Below are 20,634 nucleotides of genomic sequence, written 5' to 3'. Positions count from 1 at the left end.
CCAACAATTGTCAATCCTTATTGAATATCGTTAAAGGTGATCCTGAGCTAACTTCTCCTGGAAAATTAACCCCAGAGGCAAAAGCCGCACACGAAACAGTAGAGTAGGCCATTACAAACAGACAAGTCCACTGGATATGGCCAGAGGTGTGCATTACTGTATTCATTTTCATTGTTGATTTTCACCCTACCAGTATTACTGGACAGTGGGATACTCAGTACCCCAACCCATTGCACATTTTCAAGTGAATTCTCTGTTGCTAGAGGACATGGAATGATTCACACAAACACATCTCAGTGGTGTGATATAAAAAAGAGAGCTTTATTTTCCTGACTCCAGTATTTACAGATTTTTTACAATGACCAGGGATTGGATAATTAAGTTACCACCTTCCCAATCACACTGGTCATGCGAAACATCCATCAAAAGACGTTTCTTAGAAGGAATGTATAAACATCTATGTTTATAGTTACTTTCCTGGGAAAGTGTCTAAAACTGTGAAAAACAAAATCAGAAGGCTTATTTTTCAGGGCGACAGATTCTCCTACCTCACCAACCTAAAAAGATAGCACCTATCATCTTCAAGTTAATTGCACAATTAATCATCAAATGCCATCAGAGATGTTTACAATTAATGCAAGAGATCCTTCCAAATTTACTATACCTGTGCCAAAAGAACACTTTGAATGGTGCTTTGCCAACAGCACAGCTTTACAAAGTGCCTTGCAAAATTTCTCAAGACAAATTGCTTACCATCTACCAAGCCATAGATTACTGCAGTTGAGTGGGACCACTGCACTATCTCTAAAGCCACTAAATAGTTGCACACCCCTAAAAGGTGTTACAGTATTTACTGATAATTCTGGAAAAATGGGGAAAGCCATTGTAACAAGGAGGAAAGTGGACAGCAAACATTGGAAGGTTGTGAGAGTGGATCACCTCAGCTGGTGGAGCTATGTGCTGTAGCTATAGCTTTCCAATATTCCCCATATTCCTTTTAATATTGTGACTGACTCTGCCTACATTGTTGATATTACACAAAGATTACACCAAGCACTATTAAGAGGAATTCACAATGCACCACTATTTGACTTACTAAAAACTTTGTGGCACACCATCCAGGCCAGAACTTGCCCTTATTACATCTTACACATCAGAAGTCATACAAATTTACCAGGTTTCATTGCAGAGGGCAATGCTCAAGCAGATTAGCTAGCTAGCCCTGCTTGGACAGCACCACAGCCAGACACCACAGCAGCCGTAGCCAGGCCTTAGTCCCACGTTGTCCCCAGGACCGCCCCTTAGCCATTGGGCTGGCCACGCCCCTCGGCACCATGGAACCGCCCGCACCGCCCCTGCCCAGAGCTGATTGGCTCAGCCCAGAAGCCGCGCCCACCATCCCGCCTCCGCTGGCCACGCCTGCCTGCCGCCACTGCGGGTAGGGGGCAGATGTGACGTCATGTGAAATGCCTGGATCCAAAACCGGAAGTGCCCCAGAAGTAAGAAAAGGCATACCGGCGACGGACTCCGACCCGGGGACAGCACCCAGCGCAGCTCCAGCTTCACCACAGCTACAACCAGAGTACTCACAGCCACAAGCAGATACACAGCAGAAAAAAACCCACAAGACCTCCACAGAGAGAACCAGAGTCTTCACCTGACGCCAGCTCCAGCTTCAACACTACTCCTGTCAGACGCTATCCCAACGCATGTGAGCTTCAGACTACAAACCCTGATGAAAAATGCAAACTTGTCTACTTTAACTCTCAGGTATTCGAACTTGAAACAAAACCTGTTTTATATATATGCACGAGAGTTCTAATCTGTATTACAATGTTTATTATCATTGTTAAATTGCATCCTACAAGAATTGTTAGTCAGAGGGTATCACAATGGTCCCTCAAAAATGAGAAACTGGATACCAACTCACAATTAATACCTTTATTTGACTTCCTAAAAAGTGATCCAGAATTAACTTCCTCTAGAAAATTAACCTCAGAAGCAAAAGCTGCTCTTGAAACAGTGGTTCAAGCTATCTCAAACCAACAAGTCCACCAGATATGCCCATAAGTGTGTTGCACTGTATTTGTTCTCATTGTAAATCTGCACCCTACTGCTATTATAGGGCAGTGGAACACCCACTGGCCTGACCATATACACATCGTAGAGTGGATATTTTAACCTCATCAACCAAAAAAGACAGCACCACAGCCAGACATGCTAGCACAAACAAAAACGTCACATGATTTCTTCCATCAAGGTGTTCAGACACTACAACAGCAATTCCACCTGACAAACACAGAAACTCGTAATATTGCTAGCACCTGTGCTGACTGCCAGGGCCACACTGCACCACTACAGATGGGGGTAAACCCTCGTGGACTGGGTACCTTACAAATCTGGGAAACTGATGTCATACACATAACTGAATTTGGATGTTTAAAATATGTACACTTATCTAGTGATACCTTTTCATCAGCAATATGGGCTACAGCACACATGGGAGAAAAAGGTCAGGATGCCATTGCACACTGGTGGTCAGCCTTTGCTGTTGTGGGTATCCCTCACACCACCAAAACAGATAATGACCCTGCATACACTTCACAGAAAACAAGACATTTCCTACAGCTCTGGGGTGTAGCACACCACACTGGTATTCCTCAAATAGCAATGGGACAAGCCATTGTGGAAAGAGCACGTGGCACTTTAAAATATGTATTTGAAAAACAAATGGGAGGAATGTCTGGTGAGATACCACAGAGCAAGGTAGCTAAGGCTATTTATATACTACATCACTTAACAGTAGCAGAAAAGTCCCAGAACCCAGTCATTTTAAATCACTATCTATCATTACAATCATCTGGAGATGAACAGTTGCCTAAGCCCAAGGTAATGGTGAAAGACCTCACTAATAAGTGGGGAGGCCCATGGAGTTTCATTACCTGGGGAAGGGGATATGCCTGTGTTTCCATGGACACTGGAACATAATGGGTATCTGCCAGATGTGTCCATCCTGCTCTGTATCCTGCCCGGGAACACAAACACTCTCCTGACAGAACCTCAACAGAGGTGATGGAGCAGATTGAAGAAGAGTAGCCAGAACAACTTATTCACCTACCTCATGAAAATCAGAAACTCTTGGGAAGACAGTTCACTTAAAAACTTTGTTTACAAATTGTTTTTCTGCTAAATTGGGTTTATCATGGTTCTAAATGTTGAATGTTACAGAGTTCAGGTATAATCTCAGCTCTGAACAGGTTCTTTTTTAATGTTAAGTTGTAACTTGTAACTATAAGTAGTTAACCTGTTGCGTTTTAGCTTGAAGGATTGTGATCTTACCTGCCAGCTCCAGGAAGTGAGTGTTGCAAACTCAGTTTAGTACACAAAGCATGTTGCTAGCCAAGGAGAACTAAGTTTTGTCAAATTAATTGGAAAACTTCATTCAAATTAAACCCATGCTGTCCCTGTTATCATGTCTGCAAAGGGCCCTTTCAGATAGGATAAGAGAGAGCATTTTATATTTTTTAATTTCACCAAAAAGGGTGAATTGTCACAGTATTGTCACAGTACAGCTGGTCTGGACAAAGTAAATCTGACCATAACACAAATCTAATTTAGCTAGCCTAATTCATGTCTGAACATGTCCCTGGATAAGTTACAGGGGACCCTCCGCCAGACCCATTCAAGCTGAGAAGAAAGCACACCACTGCCCAGGATGCTGGGCAGGGAGAGAGATCTCAGTCAATGGCTGTCTAGCCCGGGAAATTTGAATTGAGTATTTAAGTGAGTTCTGAATAATAAACAAGGCTGTTTCATCTCATGAGCACCTGGAGCACGAGTTGTGAGTTTTGTCTCCCCATCCACGGCTGGCACGTTACACAGTGCCACCCCCTGCCATAGGCAGGGACACCTTCCACTATCCCAGGTTTCTCCAAGCCCCATCCAACCTGGCCTTGGACACTGATAGGGAAGCCACAGCTTTTCTGGGCAACCTGCTGAGCCAGGGCCTCAGCACCCTCACAGGGAACCATTCCTTCCCAATATCACATCTAATCCTGCCCTCTGTCAGCTTAAAGCCATTCCCCTTGTCCTGTCACAACATTCCCTTGTCCAAAGTCCATATCCAGGAAGGTTTAAGTAATACCATTTCCTTTAGGTAGGAAGAATTTCCATCACAGGTGTTTCTGCTGACAGCATTTTTCCCCCTCCCTTTGTTTAGGAGAAGCAGGAGATCCGTGTAAGGGGAGTTCTGCAAAGCTCCAGCATTCCCAGAGGAGGAAGACTGGCTTGGCAGTCTCCAAGGGCCCCCTGCCACAGATGCAACAAGCAGCTCCAGCCAGCTCTGCCGGCAGATTTATCCAGCGAGCGTCCATGCCGGATGTGAATGGAGGTGTTTGGGATTGGGATTGAAAGGGGAGTGATAGCCACCCTGCCCTGTGAAGGCAGCGCTCTCCAGAAGAGAGGGCCTTTTATCCCTTCTTCCTGACGCCAGGGACAGGACCCAGGGAATGGCTGGAGCTGTGTCAGGGGGTTGGGATGAGTATGAGGAAAAGGTTCTTCACCTAGAGGGTGGTGGGGCACCAAACAGGCTCCCCAGGGAATAGCCATGGCCCCAAGGCTGTCAGAGCTCCAGAAGCATTTGGACAATGCTCTCAGGAATGCACAGGGTGGGACTGTTGGGGTGTCTGTGCAGGGACATGGACTGAACTGGATGATCCCTGTGGGTCCCTTCCAGCTCAGGATATTTTGTGAATCTGTGTCAGCTGGACATTGGCACAGGGCTCATAAGACTTGACTTCAGAATTTACCTGAATTTTTAGTGGTAAACGGGATTAGTCTGGTAAAATAGAGAGGATGAGCTGGTACCTGGATTGGAGCACAGAAAGGCATAGATGGCTCTTCATAGACCATTCAGGCACTCCAGCAGAAGACAAGAAGCTGAGAAAAAAAGAGGCGCTCCCAGATAGCATGGAAAGATAAATTTGAGCGTAACTAAGGGTGTGAAATGTGGGTCAAGAGGGCAGTGAACAATAGTAAGAAATATGCTGAGATGACTAAAGCAGTGAGAAAGAGGGCAAGGAGAAAAGCAATTAAAAAGATGAGCAGAGTCACTCTAGTTTGGCACTGAGAGCTTGATGGCTGGACAATATACATGAGGAGAAACTAGTAGCCAGGTGGACGTGCAAAGGCATCAGGCAATGAATTGTCTGTCAGGTGCTGGAAACACAACACCCAGCATGGAGCTGAAGAGGAGTCAGAGCATCATAAATTCAGTCAGGTCTGCTGCAGACAGGGATCCGGGGTCTCATTGTGAGCATCTAAGAAATAAGGGAATGAAATGGAAAAGCCATCAGCTCCCTGGATACTCTGAAATATGAGGTGCAGCTGCAGCTATTTTTAGAAGCATGAAATATCCTGAGTGGGAAGGGACTCATAGGGATCAATCATCCAGTCCAACTCCTGGCTCAGGACACCACAACAATCTCACCCTGTGCATCCCTGAGAGCACACTCGAAACACTCCTGGAGCTCTGGCAGCCTTGGGGCCCTGCCTATTCCCTGGGGAGCCTGCCTTGTGCCTGCCCAGCACCCTCTGGGGGTAGAACCTCTTCCTGATCTCCAGCTTTCCCTCAGGTCCTGTCCCTGGAGGCCTAGAGAAGGTTAACACATAGTCCATTTACATAGAACAGGGCTTGCAGGCTAGTTGATAGGATTTAGATTCTACTGAAATCTGCTGAAAACTACTTGGACAAGCTATTGAAGATCTAATTCCTATAGATCTGCAACACTAGTCAGCCAATTAATAAATTAATATGGATTCTTTATTAGGAAAAAAAAAACATTTTAAAGAAAAAAGCTTGTTCTGACAAGAAGGAGGAAGATGGCTTAGCTTTAACAGTATTATTGATATCATCACACTGCTGTGTCCCAGCAGGAGATCCTGTGGAAAATTGTGCCAAGATCAAGGACAGGTTACAAGAGCCCTCATTTTCCTTCCAATGAGAAACTTAAGTGTTTTGTACAGATCCTAAGGGCCACTTTGTAGAGGGTGGGATTGTGCTTAAGATGTGGAAGCAACGTCCCTTTACTTTGCCTCTGCCCTGCTGGCATGCCTGGGAAGCAGAGAAGCATGCTGTGAGCCAGAGATCCTTGTGCAGCTCTGGAGCACACACAGCCATGGAGGCCTGGAAGACTCCCATGGGAGGAGCTGTTGCCCAAACAACAGGAGCCCCCTCCCCGCCTTCCAGTCCTCAGTGAAGGCTCAGGAAGGGCTCTGGGAGCTCTCTTGGTCACTGCTGGCAACCACAGCTCCTTCTCATGGACTTGACAAGGCTCTCCTGCCTCTCCACCAGCATTTCTTTGCAAGAAATGTTCTGTGTGTGCTGCAAACAGTGAGGCTGCCTCCAGGAGAGGTGGATGATAGTGCCAGCAGCCTCAAGGAGACACGGTCTGCATAATCAAAGGCTCCCTTATGCAAGAGTCTTGCTGTCAAAGCCAGGCCAAAACAGCCCTTTGCTTTTCTGTCATTTTTGACTCAGTGGGGAAGCATCAATGCAAACATCCCTCTGCAGAGAGGAAAGGCTTGGAACAATAATCTACTGCAAAATGGAACTCCCTAGATTTTAAAACACCTTCTGTTGGTCAGGGCATTCAGTAAAACATATCAAATTGCACTTTGCCAGTAAGACCTAAAAAAACTCTAAAAGATGGCTGTATGGAACCTGCAAAATCTTCTGGGTTGAAGTATGTGCAGGATTGGCAGCAGTGCCATGGCTCACACTTCCATGGATGTCTCACAAACACTTAAAACAGAGTTATGCTTGAACACTTTGGGCACACCACCAGGATGCTATGGATTCAGGAATGTTAATGTGCTACTGCTGTGAACTGATACACTTCTACGGGAAGTCTCTTCCCATCTTTAATTCAGTGCCTGGAAGACCAGAAGCTCCAGTCTGTGTGTTGTTGACTTGACAGAAATACTTCAGTGGAATGTAAAGGAGCAGCACAGCTGGCTCCAAATTTACTTAACATCCCTGTGTTTACACTGTAATACCTATGGGACAAACAGTGCTGTGGTATTATTTGTTGTTCTGTGTGTTTTTTTCCTCAGGAATAAAGAATCACCACAATCTAAGGAGGCTGGAAAAAGGCCCATATAATCATTTCTCAGTGTGACATGAAACAGAAATCAAAGCTTTCAGACAGTTTCTCCAACTTGACCTATGAAGTCTGGGTCAGCAGTTTTCAGTGTACAGAAAAGGAGGCTCAAGTTATGCTCCTCTTTCTGTGCACAGAAATGATAAAATGAAGGGTAAATCCAAGCACCAGTCATGCAGCAAACTGCAAACTGGCAGTATTTCCCAGAAACTGAAGCAAATGCAAAGGAATTTGCTTTGAGGGTTAAGCATGTGTCACTTAAATACCAAATCTGCCACATGCCACATCTGTTACAGCCTCTTTCACACAAACCAGCTCTTTTCCTGCAGGGATAAAGTACTTCCCAGCTTGTAAAAAGGACAATTTACCTGGTGGCAGGTAGCCTAGCCAGGTGTAACACTTACTTTATGGAATAAGCCATGGATCCCAGGAAATATCAACATCAAGTTCACACACAACATGGCAGGAGTCAGCATAGAGGGACCCCTTCAAGGCAGGACAGCATCAGACCAAAGTAAAATAAGGGTTTCCTCCACGAGGGGAGCAATGCTGAGAAAGGCAAAGAAAAACTCTTTCTTCCATGACTGAAACCCACAGATGCTGAGTCTCCCCTGGCTGTACAGGGATAAAGGTGTCCTGTAGAGCTCCGTGACAGTGACATACCTCCTCCAAGGATGTGCAGGACTCCCTGTGGGATCATTCTGCCTCCCAGCACATTTGGCCAAACTAGCATCAAGCTCCACAGCCATAGAAATACTCACTCTAGTCCCACGGATAGCAAAGCTTAAATGGTCTTTCATTTCCAGCTTGTTTTTTTGGATTCTCTCCCACTCTTCTACCCATGCAAGAAAAAAAACCTCTTGTGTTTCACCTTCTGAATGTGTGATCCTTGGCCACACAGCTGTCACACAGACAATCCTGTGTTCAAGAAGCTGTTCTGGGTTGTTATTTGATTCCCAGGGAACTCTGGAGATATTCATGCAAAAGATGCAGAAAATTCCTGTAGAAGAAACTAAAAATCAGGTGTTTTCCTCTTAATTCCAAGCTGAAGCACCTCCTGGGCAATCACTTTCAATATGCAAAAGGTATGTCCAAAAATATAATAAAATAAATCCTAGGAATGACAATGGCTTTGTAACCATGACTTTGAAACCTGGTTGGTACCTGAAACAGGTAACTAGTGTGCTCTTACTGCATAGATGGTGACATACTTTGATGTTTTAGTTGCCTCTGGTGCCGCTATAATCAGTTTTCCTCTGCAGGGAAAAAAATTAAAATAAGGTATTTCTGTGGAAGAGCCTTTTCTCCAAAAGCAGAGGGAAGAAAGCAACATTAAGAAATGTAACCTGGGGGGCAGCATAACTGCTTCTGACAGGGCTAAGACAAAGACACGCTGTAAACTACGAAAACCTTCAGTCCTACCACAAGCCCTTCAGACTTACCTGTAACCAATATTTACAGTATGGGTAAGGATGTGTTTATTCTGTTATATACCTGACCAGACAGAGAGGGAACACACGCTTTGTAAGCACTTCCCAAGTGTATTTATTAGCCAGGACTGATCTATGCCAAAGCATGACCAACTTCATACCTCAAATGGCATTTCATCACAGTGCAGTTGCACAAGCCTCTGTTCTCCCTGAATGCATCCTTGATATGCCAAGGCAGACTTTAGTATACCACTTATTCAGATCAGTTCCTACATTTGTTTGGGCTTGAGCACAGAAGTTAAAGAAATGTTTTGTTTTCTCTGTCCCAATCATTTGAAAAGTTTCTTTCTTTTCTTCCTCCACTGTTTATTATCCACATCTTCGGTATCATCAGGAGGATCTGGCATTACAAAGCCATCAGTCATTTTATAGTAGACTATTGTGGAGTCTGTCTCAACTATAGCCAAGGTAACTGACACCAGGGTGTCGGGATCCTCTGCAGGGAGAGAGGCTTTCTTCAGTATTTCCCTTAACCTAGGAGAGGAAAAAAATCACTTAGAAAGGAGTCCACAACCACCTACAATGGCACAAAGGTAGAACAGTGTCATTTTTATTCAGCCTATTTTCACTCTGCAAACTTGTCTTCGCTAAAGTGAGCACGGTATCTGCTCTAATAAAAATCTAAAGCTGTGTAATCAAGCAACAAAAGAAAATAACAGGATCAGTTACACACATCTCTGCTGGAAATGGCTCAACACATGCTTCTAAGCTTTGTTTATGTGCACTTGTGTGCATGTGCCTCATCCACCACAATCCTAGCATGGCAATCTCTACTGGCCCTGTTTTCAGTAGACTTATATACGTTATAATTATATAAGACTTATATAAGAAATCTAATTAAATAACACCTGGTGTTCAGTTGGAGAACTGAATAATTAAGACTTGTTCCATTTGCAGAGGTAAGTCTTCCAGTCCCTGTGCCACAGGTCTCTGCCAGACTGTGGAAGGCCCAGGAGCCCAAGCCAGGTTTCTCTACCTCCCTGTCTAGACTAGAAGCCACAAGACTAATGTTCTTCTTCAGAACAGCCCAAATAATGTCTTCCTTAAAAGCTCAAGACAAAGTTATGCAATTTTTCCTGTTTAGCTTATTTTAGGAGTAACATACCAGTTACTTTTCGGTTCAGAGCTCAGGACAACACTGATCCCTGGAATCTCTGGATTCCTGGTCTGACTGAGGAGCAAGTTCTGAAGGAGTCTGGTGATGGGAGACAGAACAGTAACACTTCGCACAGAATATTCCAACAAAAGAGCTTCCTCCTTCCCCCTCATGTCAGGTGCAAGAGGGCTCCTCTGAGATTGCTGGAACAGGTTACATTCCAGGGGGAGTTCAACTGTACACCAGGAAAAACCAGTCCTGGCTTCATGCACCCTGGAGAGTTCATCCAGCAGAGTACAGGCAGCTCTGAGGCTGGGCATTGCAGCTGAAAACAAGGCTCTCTCTAAAGGCACCAGCTTTCAGGCTTCAATCACCATCTTCCCTCAGAATCCCTTTGGTCCTCTAATAAAAGCCAAATGGAACCCAGCAGAGAATGAGCAGCAGCCTGGAAAGCCTTGCTGCTAAGCACATGACCTTCTTAAGGATCCGACCTTCATAAGGATCCATCTGTGTTCTGAGCTGTGCATAATCTAGCCTGGTAAATTCAGGAGAGCCTTTCCTCCTGCCTGCACCACTGGCCGAGATACACAGCAAGGCAACACAACAGTTAGTTACTTCATACAACAGAGATATCACAGCTGAGAAAAGCCCCATCCTAGCCCTCCCACATAAGCACATCTCCTAACACAGCAAATAAGATGAGAGAGACTGTGCTGGCCACTGGCAGAGGAGAGACAGACACTGTAAGAGACTCCTTCAGGTAATGGGACATCTACTCCTGTGCTCACTGCCACCTCAGCAGTGCCTCTGTCTGCACATTTACTTGGTGGTTAACTTACTCTGTGCTCAGCACCTCCAGCTCCTGTCACTTCCAGCCCCTGTGCAAAGGTACCCCCAGCACCACAATGTCCTGCCAAAACCCTGGCAGGGGACAAGAGCCTGGGAAAAAATTACGGACGTCCTTCCTGATACAAGCAGGGAGCAAGAATCCAATTGTCTCATGCAGAATCATGAAATTATTTGGATTGGAGGGGACCTTAAAGCTCAGCCAGTTACATCCATGGGCAGGGACATTATCCCGGTTTCCTCCAAGCCCTGTCCAACCAGGCCTTGGACACTTCCAGGGATGGGGCTGCCACAGCGTCACTGGGTGGCCTGTGCCAGGGCCTCAACACCATCAGCAGCCAAGTGTCAGGAGAAAGCTCTAAGTTGGCAATGCCAGACCGGTGGCAGAGACCCCATGAGGAAAGAACTATACATGAAGCAGCAGAAATTAATCTCTCTTTCTCCTGGGAATGCAATATAGAATTAATGATAAAATGCCAAATTAAAGGGCACGGCTACCCAGGAGAGATATCTTGGGAGCCAAAGAAACAGAACTTCTGTTGAGTGTGGGCAGCGTTGTATCTAAGAGTAGACTCAGGCAGAGGCCTGGATTCACCTGCCAGCCAGGGCAGAAGCTCCCTCCTATTTTCTTTAGTACCTGTCACAGGTTTTCCTCATAGTCTATTAGGAGGAGGGATGGAACAATAAGGCCTTAGATCTACATTCCTAATACTCATTTCTTCTTATAGTGCCAAGTACAAACACCTGAGACTATTTCCCCCTATTTAGCAACTAGGACTTCATAGATGCCCCATGATCCCAAAAGCAGCCAGTCCTGACAACACATTAGTAACATTTCTTTGCATTTCTTCTTCCTTTTCAGGAGACAAGAGTTCCAGGGTTTATGTAAGGAGCACAAAGACATGCCACTGCATCAGGAGGATCTGCTAACTCTGCTGTCCACAGATAAAGAATGACAACTGTAAATGTTTTCTTTTTCCTCTTCCCCTGTTCCTCCACATAGGCAGCCCCAAGACAAGGATTCTCATTCACGAATACCACAATAGCCACAGTGCCCTGCAGCACATCTGCAAAGTGGTGAGAGGCTATCTTTTAGTGGGATAAGCTTTGGAATTCAGGAAGTCTGTGTCAGACATCATCCCTTGACCTCCTTCCCTGAAGGCATCCCCAGCAGCCCCTGTGTCAAGCCTGCTCACAACATTCCTCTGTACCAGCAGACATTGCAAAGGAGCCACGAAACCTCTGATTTTACGGTGCTTGCTGCCTGCCAGGAGCAGGAAGATGAAATACTGCAGCAAAGGTATAGCTTTTGTAATCCTTTTAATGCATCTAATGTTGTCTATAGAAAAATAAAGCAAGCATAAACTGTTGGTGGCCTTCTGAAATACAAAGAATGCATGTCTGACATCCTAAACAGGGCAAGAAGCTTTTATTTCAAGGAAAACAGCTATTAAGGCTACCCTTCTCACAAAACAGCTGCAGACAATGATGGAAATAAAGTCCTAGGCAAGAAGGCCATGTGGTAACACCCCCCCAACAGAGCCAGCTGAATTAGATTACCCAGTCAATGGCTACCAATAAGCTCCTTAGTAACCAGTACAATCTGCTACACCATACAGGTGATGACAACTATAAAATATGAATTTGCTTAAATAAAAGTGGATTTAACTTTTCTGAAAGTGTCAAAAATTAGTGGAAGAGAGGAATTCAGTGCATCCAGTAGTCTGCCAAATGCCAGCAGCCTTGACCACCTACATTCCCCAGCACCCTGAGCAGCCTTGACCACCTACATTCCCCAGCACCCTGAGCAGCCTTTCCCTCTGGGTCACAGTTGTGTCAGGACACACTCTGGAACTACTGATAACTGATGGAACACTGACACCAAGGGGGTCACGACCACTTTGGGCTTGGTTCCTCAGCTGTGTTCCAACAGTGTGAGCCCCACAGAAGCTGTGGGGTCAAACCTTTGGCATGGCCTGGCTCTCCCTGGGTCCTCATTTTCCACAGGAATAACAGCATCCACACTCCACTGTCTGCACAGCCAGTTTTCAGCAGAATGGAGAGACTTGACACAAGAAAAAGTGCAGCTGAGAAGCAGTTCCTGCTGTTCTGCAGGGTCTCAGTAAAAGCTCAGCACATTTTCACTACAGTTTCAAGTAAAGCCTGTGCTGGAAGAATGCACTGTGTCACTGGATACTCCATCACCTGAGCACATGTTCACCCACAGGCTCAGCCTGGTAACAGATATCAGGGACAGACACTGCTACCCATGCCACCTCCTTGTGATTTATGCCAATGACTGCCTGGTAAAAAAACAACAAACATCTAGAGCCCCAAAAGGGTGCACAGAACAATCCAATGTGCTGCTTCATGCACAGTGAGAAATCTAAGCTAAAATACGTTGCACTACTCCTTTGCCTCCTCTCCCTCTGCAGGTTGAAAAGCCAGGGAATGTTAAAACAGGCAGCACAGAAGCTTTAGGTGTCCCACACAAAAAAAGTACCTCTTGAACAAAAGCATTGTGAAAGAAAAACAACTGAACTTAGAGGAATACAGATACCACAAGAAACACTCTAAAGTTTTATAAAAATCACATAAGTGGAATAAGACTAAGTATTTTTATAAGAATTCTTATTTGTTGGAGATCACGCAGTGCAATGTTTCCAGTGTTAATTTGAAAGCCCAGTTCTTAAACCTCATGGTGCCTGCATGTTCACTCAAATACAGATCTGCTCCCACCAGGCCAAATGCAAAAAGGACAAAGCCCTCATTATCTACCCTGGAAGCAAACTCACATTCACTTCATTCTCCAAGAAATGCAAAGGACTTCACCTCAAACACTGCTGCCCAAAGAGCTGGCATTTCTAAAACACTGTGCATTAGAAAAAGGGCTTAGAAAAGGCTTCCTAGATATCTACAGTCAGCAGGGATTGCTTTTTTCTACCAAAGAATTAATCATAGAAGCAGGTTTAACTTATTTAACATTTGCAAGGAGCACTGCAGCTAAGGGAACAGCACTAGCAATGTCATCCTGCATCTGTCATTACTGCTGCATTCAAACTTATGCAGTGTGATGGCAGTGGACTGACCTGGTCTTCTATTACTGTGGCAATTAATAGCTTTAAAAAAAACCAAATCCAAAAGCAAAACAAGAAAATCCACACAAATTCATCCAGAGTGTAGAGGGGAATGTGGCATCCTTCCCCCATCTTAGTTTTGCACTATGCGCCCTCAATACCCATCAAATCTGTGCTGTGTTTCCCAATATCTGCTCCTAACAAAATAACATTGCCCTTTTCTCTGGGAGAAAGAAACAGATGTACAGCTAGTGACACTGAGGTTTCAACTGACTCTGCAAAAACCAACCAAGGGCAGAATCATAAAGAATTCAAGCAGCAAGTTCTGTGATGAACAAAAGAGCATTTCAGAGACACATCCCATGCAATGCCTCTGAGAAGCAGCGTCACTCTGCAAGCTCAGATCAGTTTTACGGAGGTTCATAGAGCTCCACTCAGCTGAAATGGAACTACTGCCTTCTATCCCATAAAAGCCAGAGGCTTTCAATCTGCCCTTTATACTTGGATGAATAATTCCTTGCAGGCTTGGCCAGCCTGAACAGCTCCCTCCCCTGCTCGCCAGGCAGGGCTGCAGAGTGCACACAAGTTGGTCTCTGTGCCACTGCAGAGATCATTACCCCAGGCATTGGAGCATGCCATAGTCCCAGACTAGGTCAGGACCAAGGCACAGGAACCTCCCAGAGAGCACAATTCCTTGGATTTAGCCAGCACTGCAAACTTTAGCACAGCTTGCCATCAGGAATGCTGCTCTAGACCCTGCTCCAGGGCAAGCAGCAGCATTAACCCAATGCCTTGAAATGTGTGGGAAGGAGCACACGGGGCTGGGAGAAGGTATAAATGCATACCACTTTTCCTTGGGATTTTTTTCCAAAACACATGAACAGGGAACCCTAGAAGAAACTCACTTTTTGTAATGGAAAGGAAAAAATAAATGCAAATAAAACATCACATGCCACACTGGTCAAGAGGAATATAAAGATCTTTTTCCATGGAAGTTCAAGAAGAAAACAAGACAAACCACACAAAAGGGAGATATCAAAATTCTGCAAAGTTCTACAGGACACACTTACTACTGGATGTTCAACCACAGTACTGCATAATCAATTCTGCTGTGGGAACTGCAATCTCATTTAAAATATTAAATTTAAAAAAAAAAAAATTAAAAATACTAATAAAGAGCTTGCATTTAGGAGCCACTAATTACATTTTCAGTGTGTGATTTACTGCATGAATAAATTACGCTTATAGCAAGGATTACTAACAAAACTGTGACAAGGATGCAAGATGCATGTCAGACTTCCAGTGTTTTAAAATAACAAGATTTTTCAGTTTATAGTGAGAATTATTTCACAGTCTACAGACTTTGAAGACAGTAAATTACCAGTCCTCAGATTTCCTTCTCAGGATGCTTATCAGCTTCAAAACAAAACATTTATGTATTGCTTTTTTCTAAAGTAAGTTAGCATTTTAACAGAATAAGCCTTCCCAAACTTGTAAGGTCTCCATAACCTCAGGCAACTTCATCCTTCATTTACAACACTTGTACATGAAATACAAACAGAGCAGTGACATGTCATTTAATCTGACTGCTTATCTACAGTGTTTTGCTTACACAGAATTATTTGTCTGAGACAGACAGTGCCCAGTTCTATTAGATCTCGGACCTAATGCCCTGGTCCTTGAAGGATAAGGCTTTCTAGGCTATCTAAAAATTCAACTGTGAGCTCTCCCAACTTGCTGAGCTTAGTTTATGCAAGTCATTTCTGCCAGCTCTGAAGCAGTACTCCCAGGATTTGACTTCTTCCTCCACTCTGGGGAGCCACAGTTCTGGAATGTAGTGAAAATGAGGTACTTGGCATGCATTAAGGTGTTCTAGTGAGCAGCAACTGTACCTCAGCCTATGCACCTACAAACTCCTCCAGCAAACATGAGTCCCTGCTGAATTCAGAGGCTCCCCAAGACTCAGCCAGCTGTGTGTGGGTCAGAGCAAGCCAAGACAGAAATTGCATTGTATTCCCCAGGGCTTTGCTCACAGAAGACTCAGTAGTCTTCATCTGAAGAACATACAGAGCACAAAGCCACTTCTCAAGACTGTGTAAGATCATTTACTCTTTGCTCCAGAGCCCATAATTCTGTAATTTGGTGGATTCCTCTGCAGCCCTACCCTGCCACAGCTGGATAAGTAGCTTCCACCCAGCTCTGCAGAAGCAGACAGTGAGCTTATGAAGGAGAACAGCTTTTGCCCTCCGCAGTTAACTGTCATGCTCAAACTGGATATGATGAAATTTTGTAATAGGCTAAAAAACATTGAGGCACTCATATTTGTCATTTGACTAGATGTCCTGCTGGTAATTTCCACAGCAACATTCCTATGGCCTTTTAAGGACACACTTCTCAGTAGCAACCAAGTAGAGAACTTCATGAGACACCTGAGAAGGAAGAGCTTGGCTGACATGGATTTGAAGTAGAGAACCACTGCTATATTTCTCTGGAAGACCAAGCCCACAATAGTGACTAATATTTGCAAAATGTGAGATCTTTTTTAGCACATATGTAGTATTAAAATCCACTATTTTCTAGTGAATCATTTTCTTTCTTCTACCAATAAGAAAAACACAGAGCAGAATGAAGATGGAAGTCTGATTTCAAGGTGTCACTGCCAAACCCTACCAAGATCTTACCAGTTAAACAAGGAAGTGCTGCCCATAAATGCTGCTGTTACTGTTAATTCTTTCACAATTAGCACAATTCCAAGCCCAGAATAGAGACAGAACATTTTCACCATCCCAAATCCTTCCAAGGGCTTATTTTCAACACTAAGCGAGCTGCATTCACTTGTACTTATACCTCCTCCCCTGCTTTTAGTAAGTAACGCAAAACCCAAAGCACTGCTTTGACCAAAATGCACATGCACGTTCAACACCACAAATGTAAGTGTTGTACACAAATACAACCTCCCTGCCTGACAACATCCATGGATATTGAACACATACAGGCTTTTATGGACATACCTGGCACTGCAGCCTGGGATTCAGCTAATTTTAGTGACAATACACCCTATGTTGTTGCTCTGCAGCAAACCTTAGTCATAAACTGTACTTTTAATCAATGTGATGCATTCACTCTTTGCCTCTCCACCACACATCCTACCAGTACCGGATTCTAGACACTCCGGTGCCAGAGGCAGAGCAAACAGCATCACCACAGAACAAACAAGTGCAGAGGCTCCTTGTGAAAAGATCCAATGACACAGTAAAAGATAGGACATGCATGCAGTGGAATATCTGTCATTACAAGTCAATCAGAACATACTCCTAGCCTTTACCCAATGCCAGGAATCCAAGTTTTCAGCCCAGGTGGAAACACACTATATTAACCAAGCACAACAGCTGAGCACGTAGGTGGAATTCCTCAAAGATCCCACATCCTCACTGGCTGCCTTCTATTTCCACCTAAAATCTTCTCTGAGCTGAGAGTTGCAGCATGTCCCTTTCATTCACACACACACACACACACACACACACACACATCCTACTTATAGACAGGCTGGATGACACTCAGCATTTCACCTTGCAAGGTGCTGCCTCTCAGCAGCTTTCCTCTGCTATGGAGATCACATCATATTTCTCTGCAACACCAAGCCCCCAGGAATGATTGACCAATAGCAAATACAATACTTTTTTCAGCACAAAAATAGTACTAAACCCCATCAATATCTAGTAAATAATTTTCTTCCCCCTCACCCAACAAACAGCAAAATTATGATAAAAGTCTGTTAGCAAGACATTGATCTGTCACTTCTAAAACCCAAAATAAAAAGCAAAAACATCCTACAGTGCACACACACATCTAGTAAGTGCAATTAATTAGCTACCTACCACTGTGTCAGGCTGCTGCCCACAGAGCAAGAGGAAGCGGCAAAAAACAGTAAGATTTGCCAAGCCAGCCCTGAGCCAGCTCCTAGCAGGAGTGGAAACAGAAGAAACTGAAAAATGTACAATCATATGATGCTGCTGAAATAGTTCAGGTCTTCAGAGTCATATAGCAAACACCAGTCAGAGAAGGCAGCCTTTATCAGAGTAAATTGTATCTGAGGCTGCTCTAGGGGCCAGTTAAAATAGACTGTAAAACTACTGAAGTGGAAATTTTCTAGGCTGTATCTTTAATATAACAAATCAATGGCTGTGCTGTCTTCTGCTTGAAGAATTGCTCTTGCATGTGTGAGGAAATTAAGCCAAAAATCAGAGGCACGTGAGACTCTAGATGTAAAGTAAGAGGAGTTTCCTATTCAAAGTAGCCAAATTATAATTTGAAAACAAAAGCATAGTAAACCATACAAGGCTTATCCACAAATTTGACAATAAAAAAAAGCTGCTTCTTGGGCAGCCCCAAGAAGATTTCTTTCCACTTAGGTCCTTTCAAGTCCAGCAACTCGGGAAGCGTTGTGTATTTCCCAGAGTACAAAATCAGCACAAGAATGTTCAAAACATAAGCTGTGTATGCAACTCCAGACAACAGGAAGGGTTTATCAGTGGGCATCAGGTTCTGCTTGACCGCCAGTAACGACTTCCAGACAGGGAGAGGCAGAGACTGATGCAAAGCTGAGGTTTCCTTAACATTCCAAGCTGCCTGTGTGTCTGCAGAACCCAAAATAACGCTGCTTACAGGCTGAGAGGTTGTTTTCCTCTGATATTCCTGTATTTCCTCCTCCTTCCCCTCTTAACCAAGCCATCACCAGCCTGTAAAATGTATCTGTGCTCCATTTTCTGTCAGTGGAAACCCAAGACAAGCACTGAGCATGCTCTCACCTCTCATGGCTGATCAGGATGTGTGCAGGCACTGGCACCATCACCTGGAGCGCCTCCTGCTCCTTGGCACGGGCATGCAAACACACCAGCTGCAGCTCTTCCACTCCCACAGGCTGCACCTCATGCCAGTTCCTCCCTAGAAATGTCCATTGGAGATGAGAAGGGCAGAACACAAAACTCAAGTTTTAATCACTCAAATAATAAATGCAGTATCTAAGTTAATATCTAAGGTTTTGTTTCCCTCCCTCTTTTCACAGGAAAACTCCACTCATCTGCCAAATTCCCCTCCTGAGAAGCAATCCTGCCTAAAGAAATCCATGGAGCAGGACCAGCCTGCTGGCTCGAGTTGCACTGATGGATGGTGAACAGCAATCTGGCTGACAAAACTATTCTACAAAAGGCAAAAATAAGGTAAAACCATGCAGCTTTTGTCATCTGAAGCACTATAACTCAAATTTGGACTTCATCAGTACCGTGAATTGTGAAGCAGCAGGGTGCTAAAAGCATGGTTAGCAATCACACACAGTTCTAATCTCCTGCTACAAGGGATAAGGATGAAGCTTTTGCTGCAGAACTACAGAAATCTTCTTTTAAAGACTGTTAAGACATTTTCTTCAGAGGTGTAACAGCAACAGATGCAGCAATTTCTGGACTGTAAAATCCCTCCCTTCCCTGACCTTGAGAAGCACCAGGCTCCAAGCAAAACTGAAAAATTTTTCTTAGGCTGGCTGGCTGCCTACTCACAGTCCCTTTTCAATACAGCCAACTTGGAAGAAGCCAGGCAGAAGTTTATGTATCACATAACTCTGCTCCATTCTGAGCAGACACCAGAAGACTACACTGTATTTCACAGGACCATTTGGGTGAGAAAAGTCCTCCAAGATCATGGAGTCCCACCACTGATTTGACACTGCCAGCTCCTCCACCAAGCCATGGCCCTAAGCACAACACCTACAATTTATTATAAATTACTATATTGTTACATGATATTACTACAATGGTTATAAATTACTGCTACCACACTTACAAATGATCGTCTTTGCTACAGGAATCATTGGCCTTTCCAGAAAACAGGCCAGCACACAGTAGCCATTTGCTAAATGGTGACTTTTGTGAAACACTATGACTGAGTAACTTCACATAAATCTACAAGTGAGAACTATTACAAGCTCAACCACTGAACTTGTCACTTCACCTTCCTACACTCCTTTCCCCTAATCCTCTTTCACTTTTTTTTCCATGCTGACTGCCTTTGCCCTGGAACTTCTGGATGACTTGGACCCTCATCTTTGCACAGGCTCCAGGAAGGCGGAGAATAGAAACTTTCAGCACAAAAAGTCTCAAAATGGGCACCAAGAACTTTGTCAGGAAAGGTCCTGTCTTTCCTTACAAATAAAAGAATTGCACAATTCTTTTAATTGTGCAAACAATTAATTTAACAGCTCCTAAGGGCAAAGACATTTGTTGGGATACAGTCACTTCCCCGATTTACCTTCTAAGAGGTCCAGGTACACCAAAAATGCAGCATAGACTTGAGTGCTATCAGATACATCAAGTGACATCATTTCTGTGAACTGAGACACAAAGAGGAACATTGACAAAGGAAGGCACAAGTTAAACTAAGAATGCACACAACATCTCTATAGCCAGCGGAGCCACTGGAGTTTCAAACCAGTTTTAAGGCAATCAAAAAGTAGACTTGTTTCCTAACAGTATCTCAAAAGCTCCTTTTTTCTTTTTTTTTCGTAAGAAAAGCAAGCAAAATAAACACAAGAGGAATCACAACTATTTCTGGAACAGCATTAGCTTTGTGGAATTTTACCTATTTTGGGAGTAAATAATTTTACCTATTTTTGCTACAACACATCAACATAAGACGATGGCCAAATAGAACACCTCCATATTTTCGGTGTGGTAAAATTAAGATGAAATCGAAGTTTAAGGCATCTACGATTCCCAGCTGAGATTCCACGATTTATAACCTCCACCCCTGCTGGCAGTGGCATCCCCCAACTACCCTACAGGCCGAAGTCCCCCTCGATACAGCCAATATAATAGATTATATTGGCATCTCCCCGCAGAACCCTCCTGGGGGGACCCCCCACGTGCACGTCGAGAGCCGCTAGGGCGGAATCCTGAGGGGTCGGGGTGGGAAAG

At 44.2% G+C, this 20,634-nt stretch overlaps 1 protein-coding gene and 2 long non-coding RNA genes across 10 annotated transcripts in view; 1 reads left to right on the top strand and 2 right to left on the bottom strand.

Moving 5' to 3' along the window:
- Positions 1-20,634, bottom strand: part of TSEN15 (tRNA splicing endonuclease subunit 15) — an 89,004-nt gene that overhangs the window by 68,035 nt on the left and 335 nt on the right. For 6 of the 8 annotated variants that reach the window (XR_015274049.1, XR_015274051.1, XR_015274050.1 and 3 more), the window contains exons 2-3: positions 19,970-20,051; positions 18,478-18,613 (exon numbers count right to left, since the gene is read on the bottom strand). Coding sequence is in view for 5 of the 8 variants with exons in the window: in XM_086842720.1 (XP_086698846.1) it covers positions 18,478-18,613; positions 19,970-20,051 (218 nt within the window). In the remaining 3 variants the exon portion in view is untranslated. Of the gene's footprint in view, positions 1-8,681; positions 9,125-9,755; positions 9,846-18,477; positions 18,614-19,969; positions 20,052-20,634 lie in introns of those variants that run through there. The other 2 variants (XM_023931623.2, XM_023931625.2) reach the window with 2 other exon arrangements.
- LOC111932544 (uncharacterized) lies at positions 1,385-20,265 on the top strand. Its single transcript, XR_015274061.1, has 5 exons — positions 1,385-1,770; positions 4,220-4,577; positions 5,567-8,245; positions 11,455-11,553; positions 18,735-20,265. It is a non-coding gene; the product is annotated as an uncharacterized LOC111932544 (long non-coding RNA).
- Positions 11,561-13,224, bottom strand: LOC147651466 (uncharacterized). The gene is made up of 2 exons (XR_015274066.1): positions 12,379-13,224; positions 11,561-12,343 (listed from the first exon to the last, which is right to left on the bottom strand). It is a non-coding gene; the product is annotated as an uncharacterized LOC147651466 (long non-coding RNA).

Source organism: Cyanistes caeruleus, chromosome 9 (assembly GCF_971803275.1).
Source record: "Cyanistes caeruleus chromosome 9, bCyaCae1.hap1.1, whole genome shotgun sequence".
NCBI classification, from domain to species: domain Eukaryota; kingdom Metazoa; phylum Chordata; class Aves; order Passeriformes; family Paridae; genus Cyanistes; species Cyanistes caeruleus.
The sequence above is the reverse complement of the archived record's forward strand: the minus strand, read 5'-3'. Positions and strand labels throughout refer to the sequence as shown.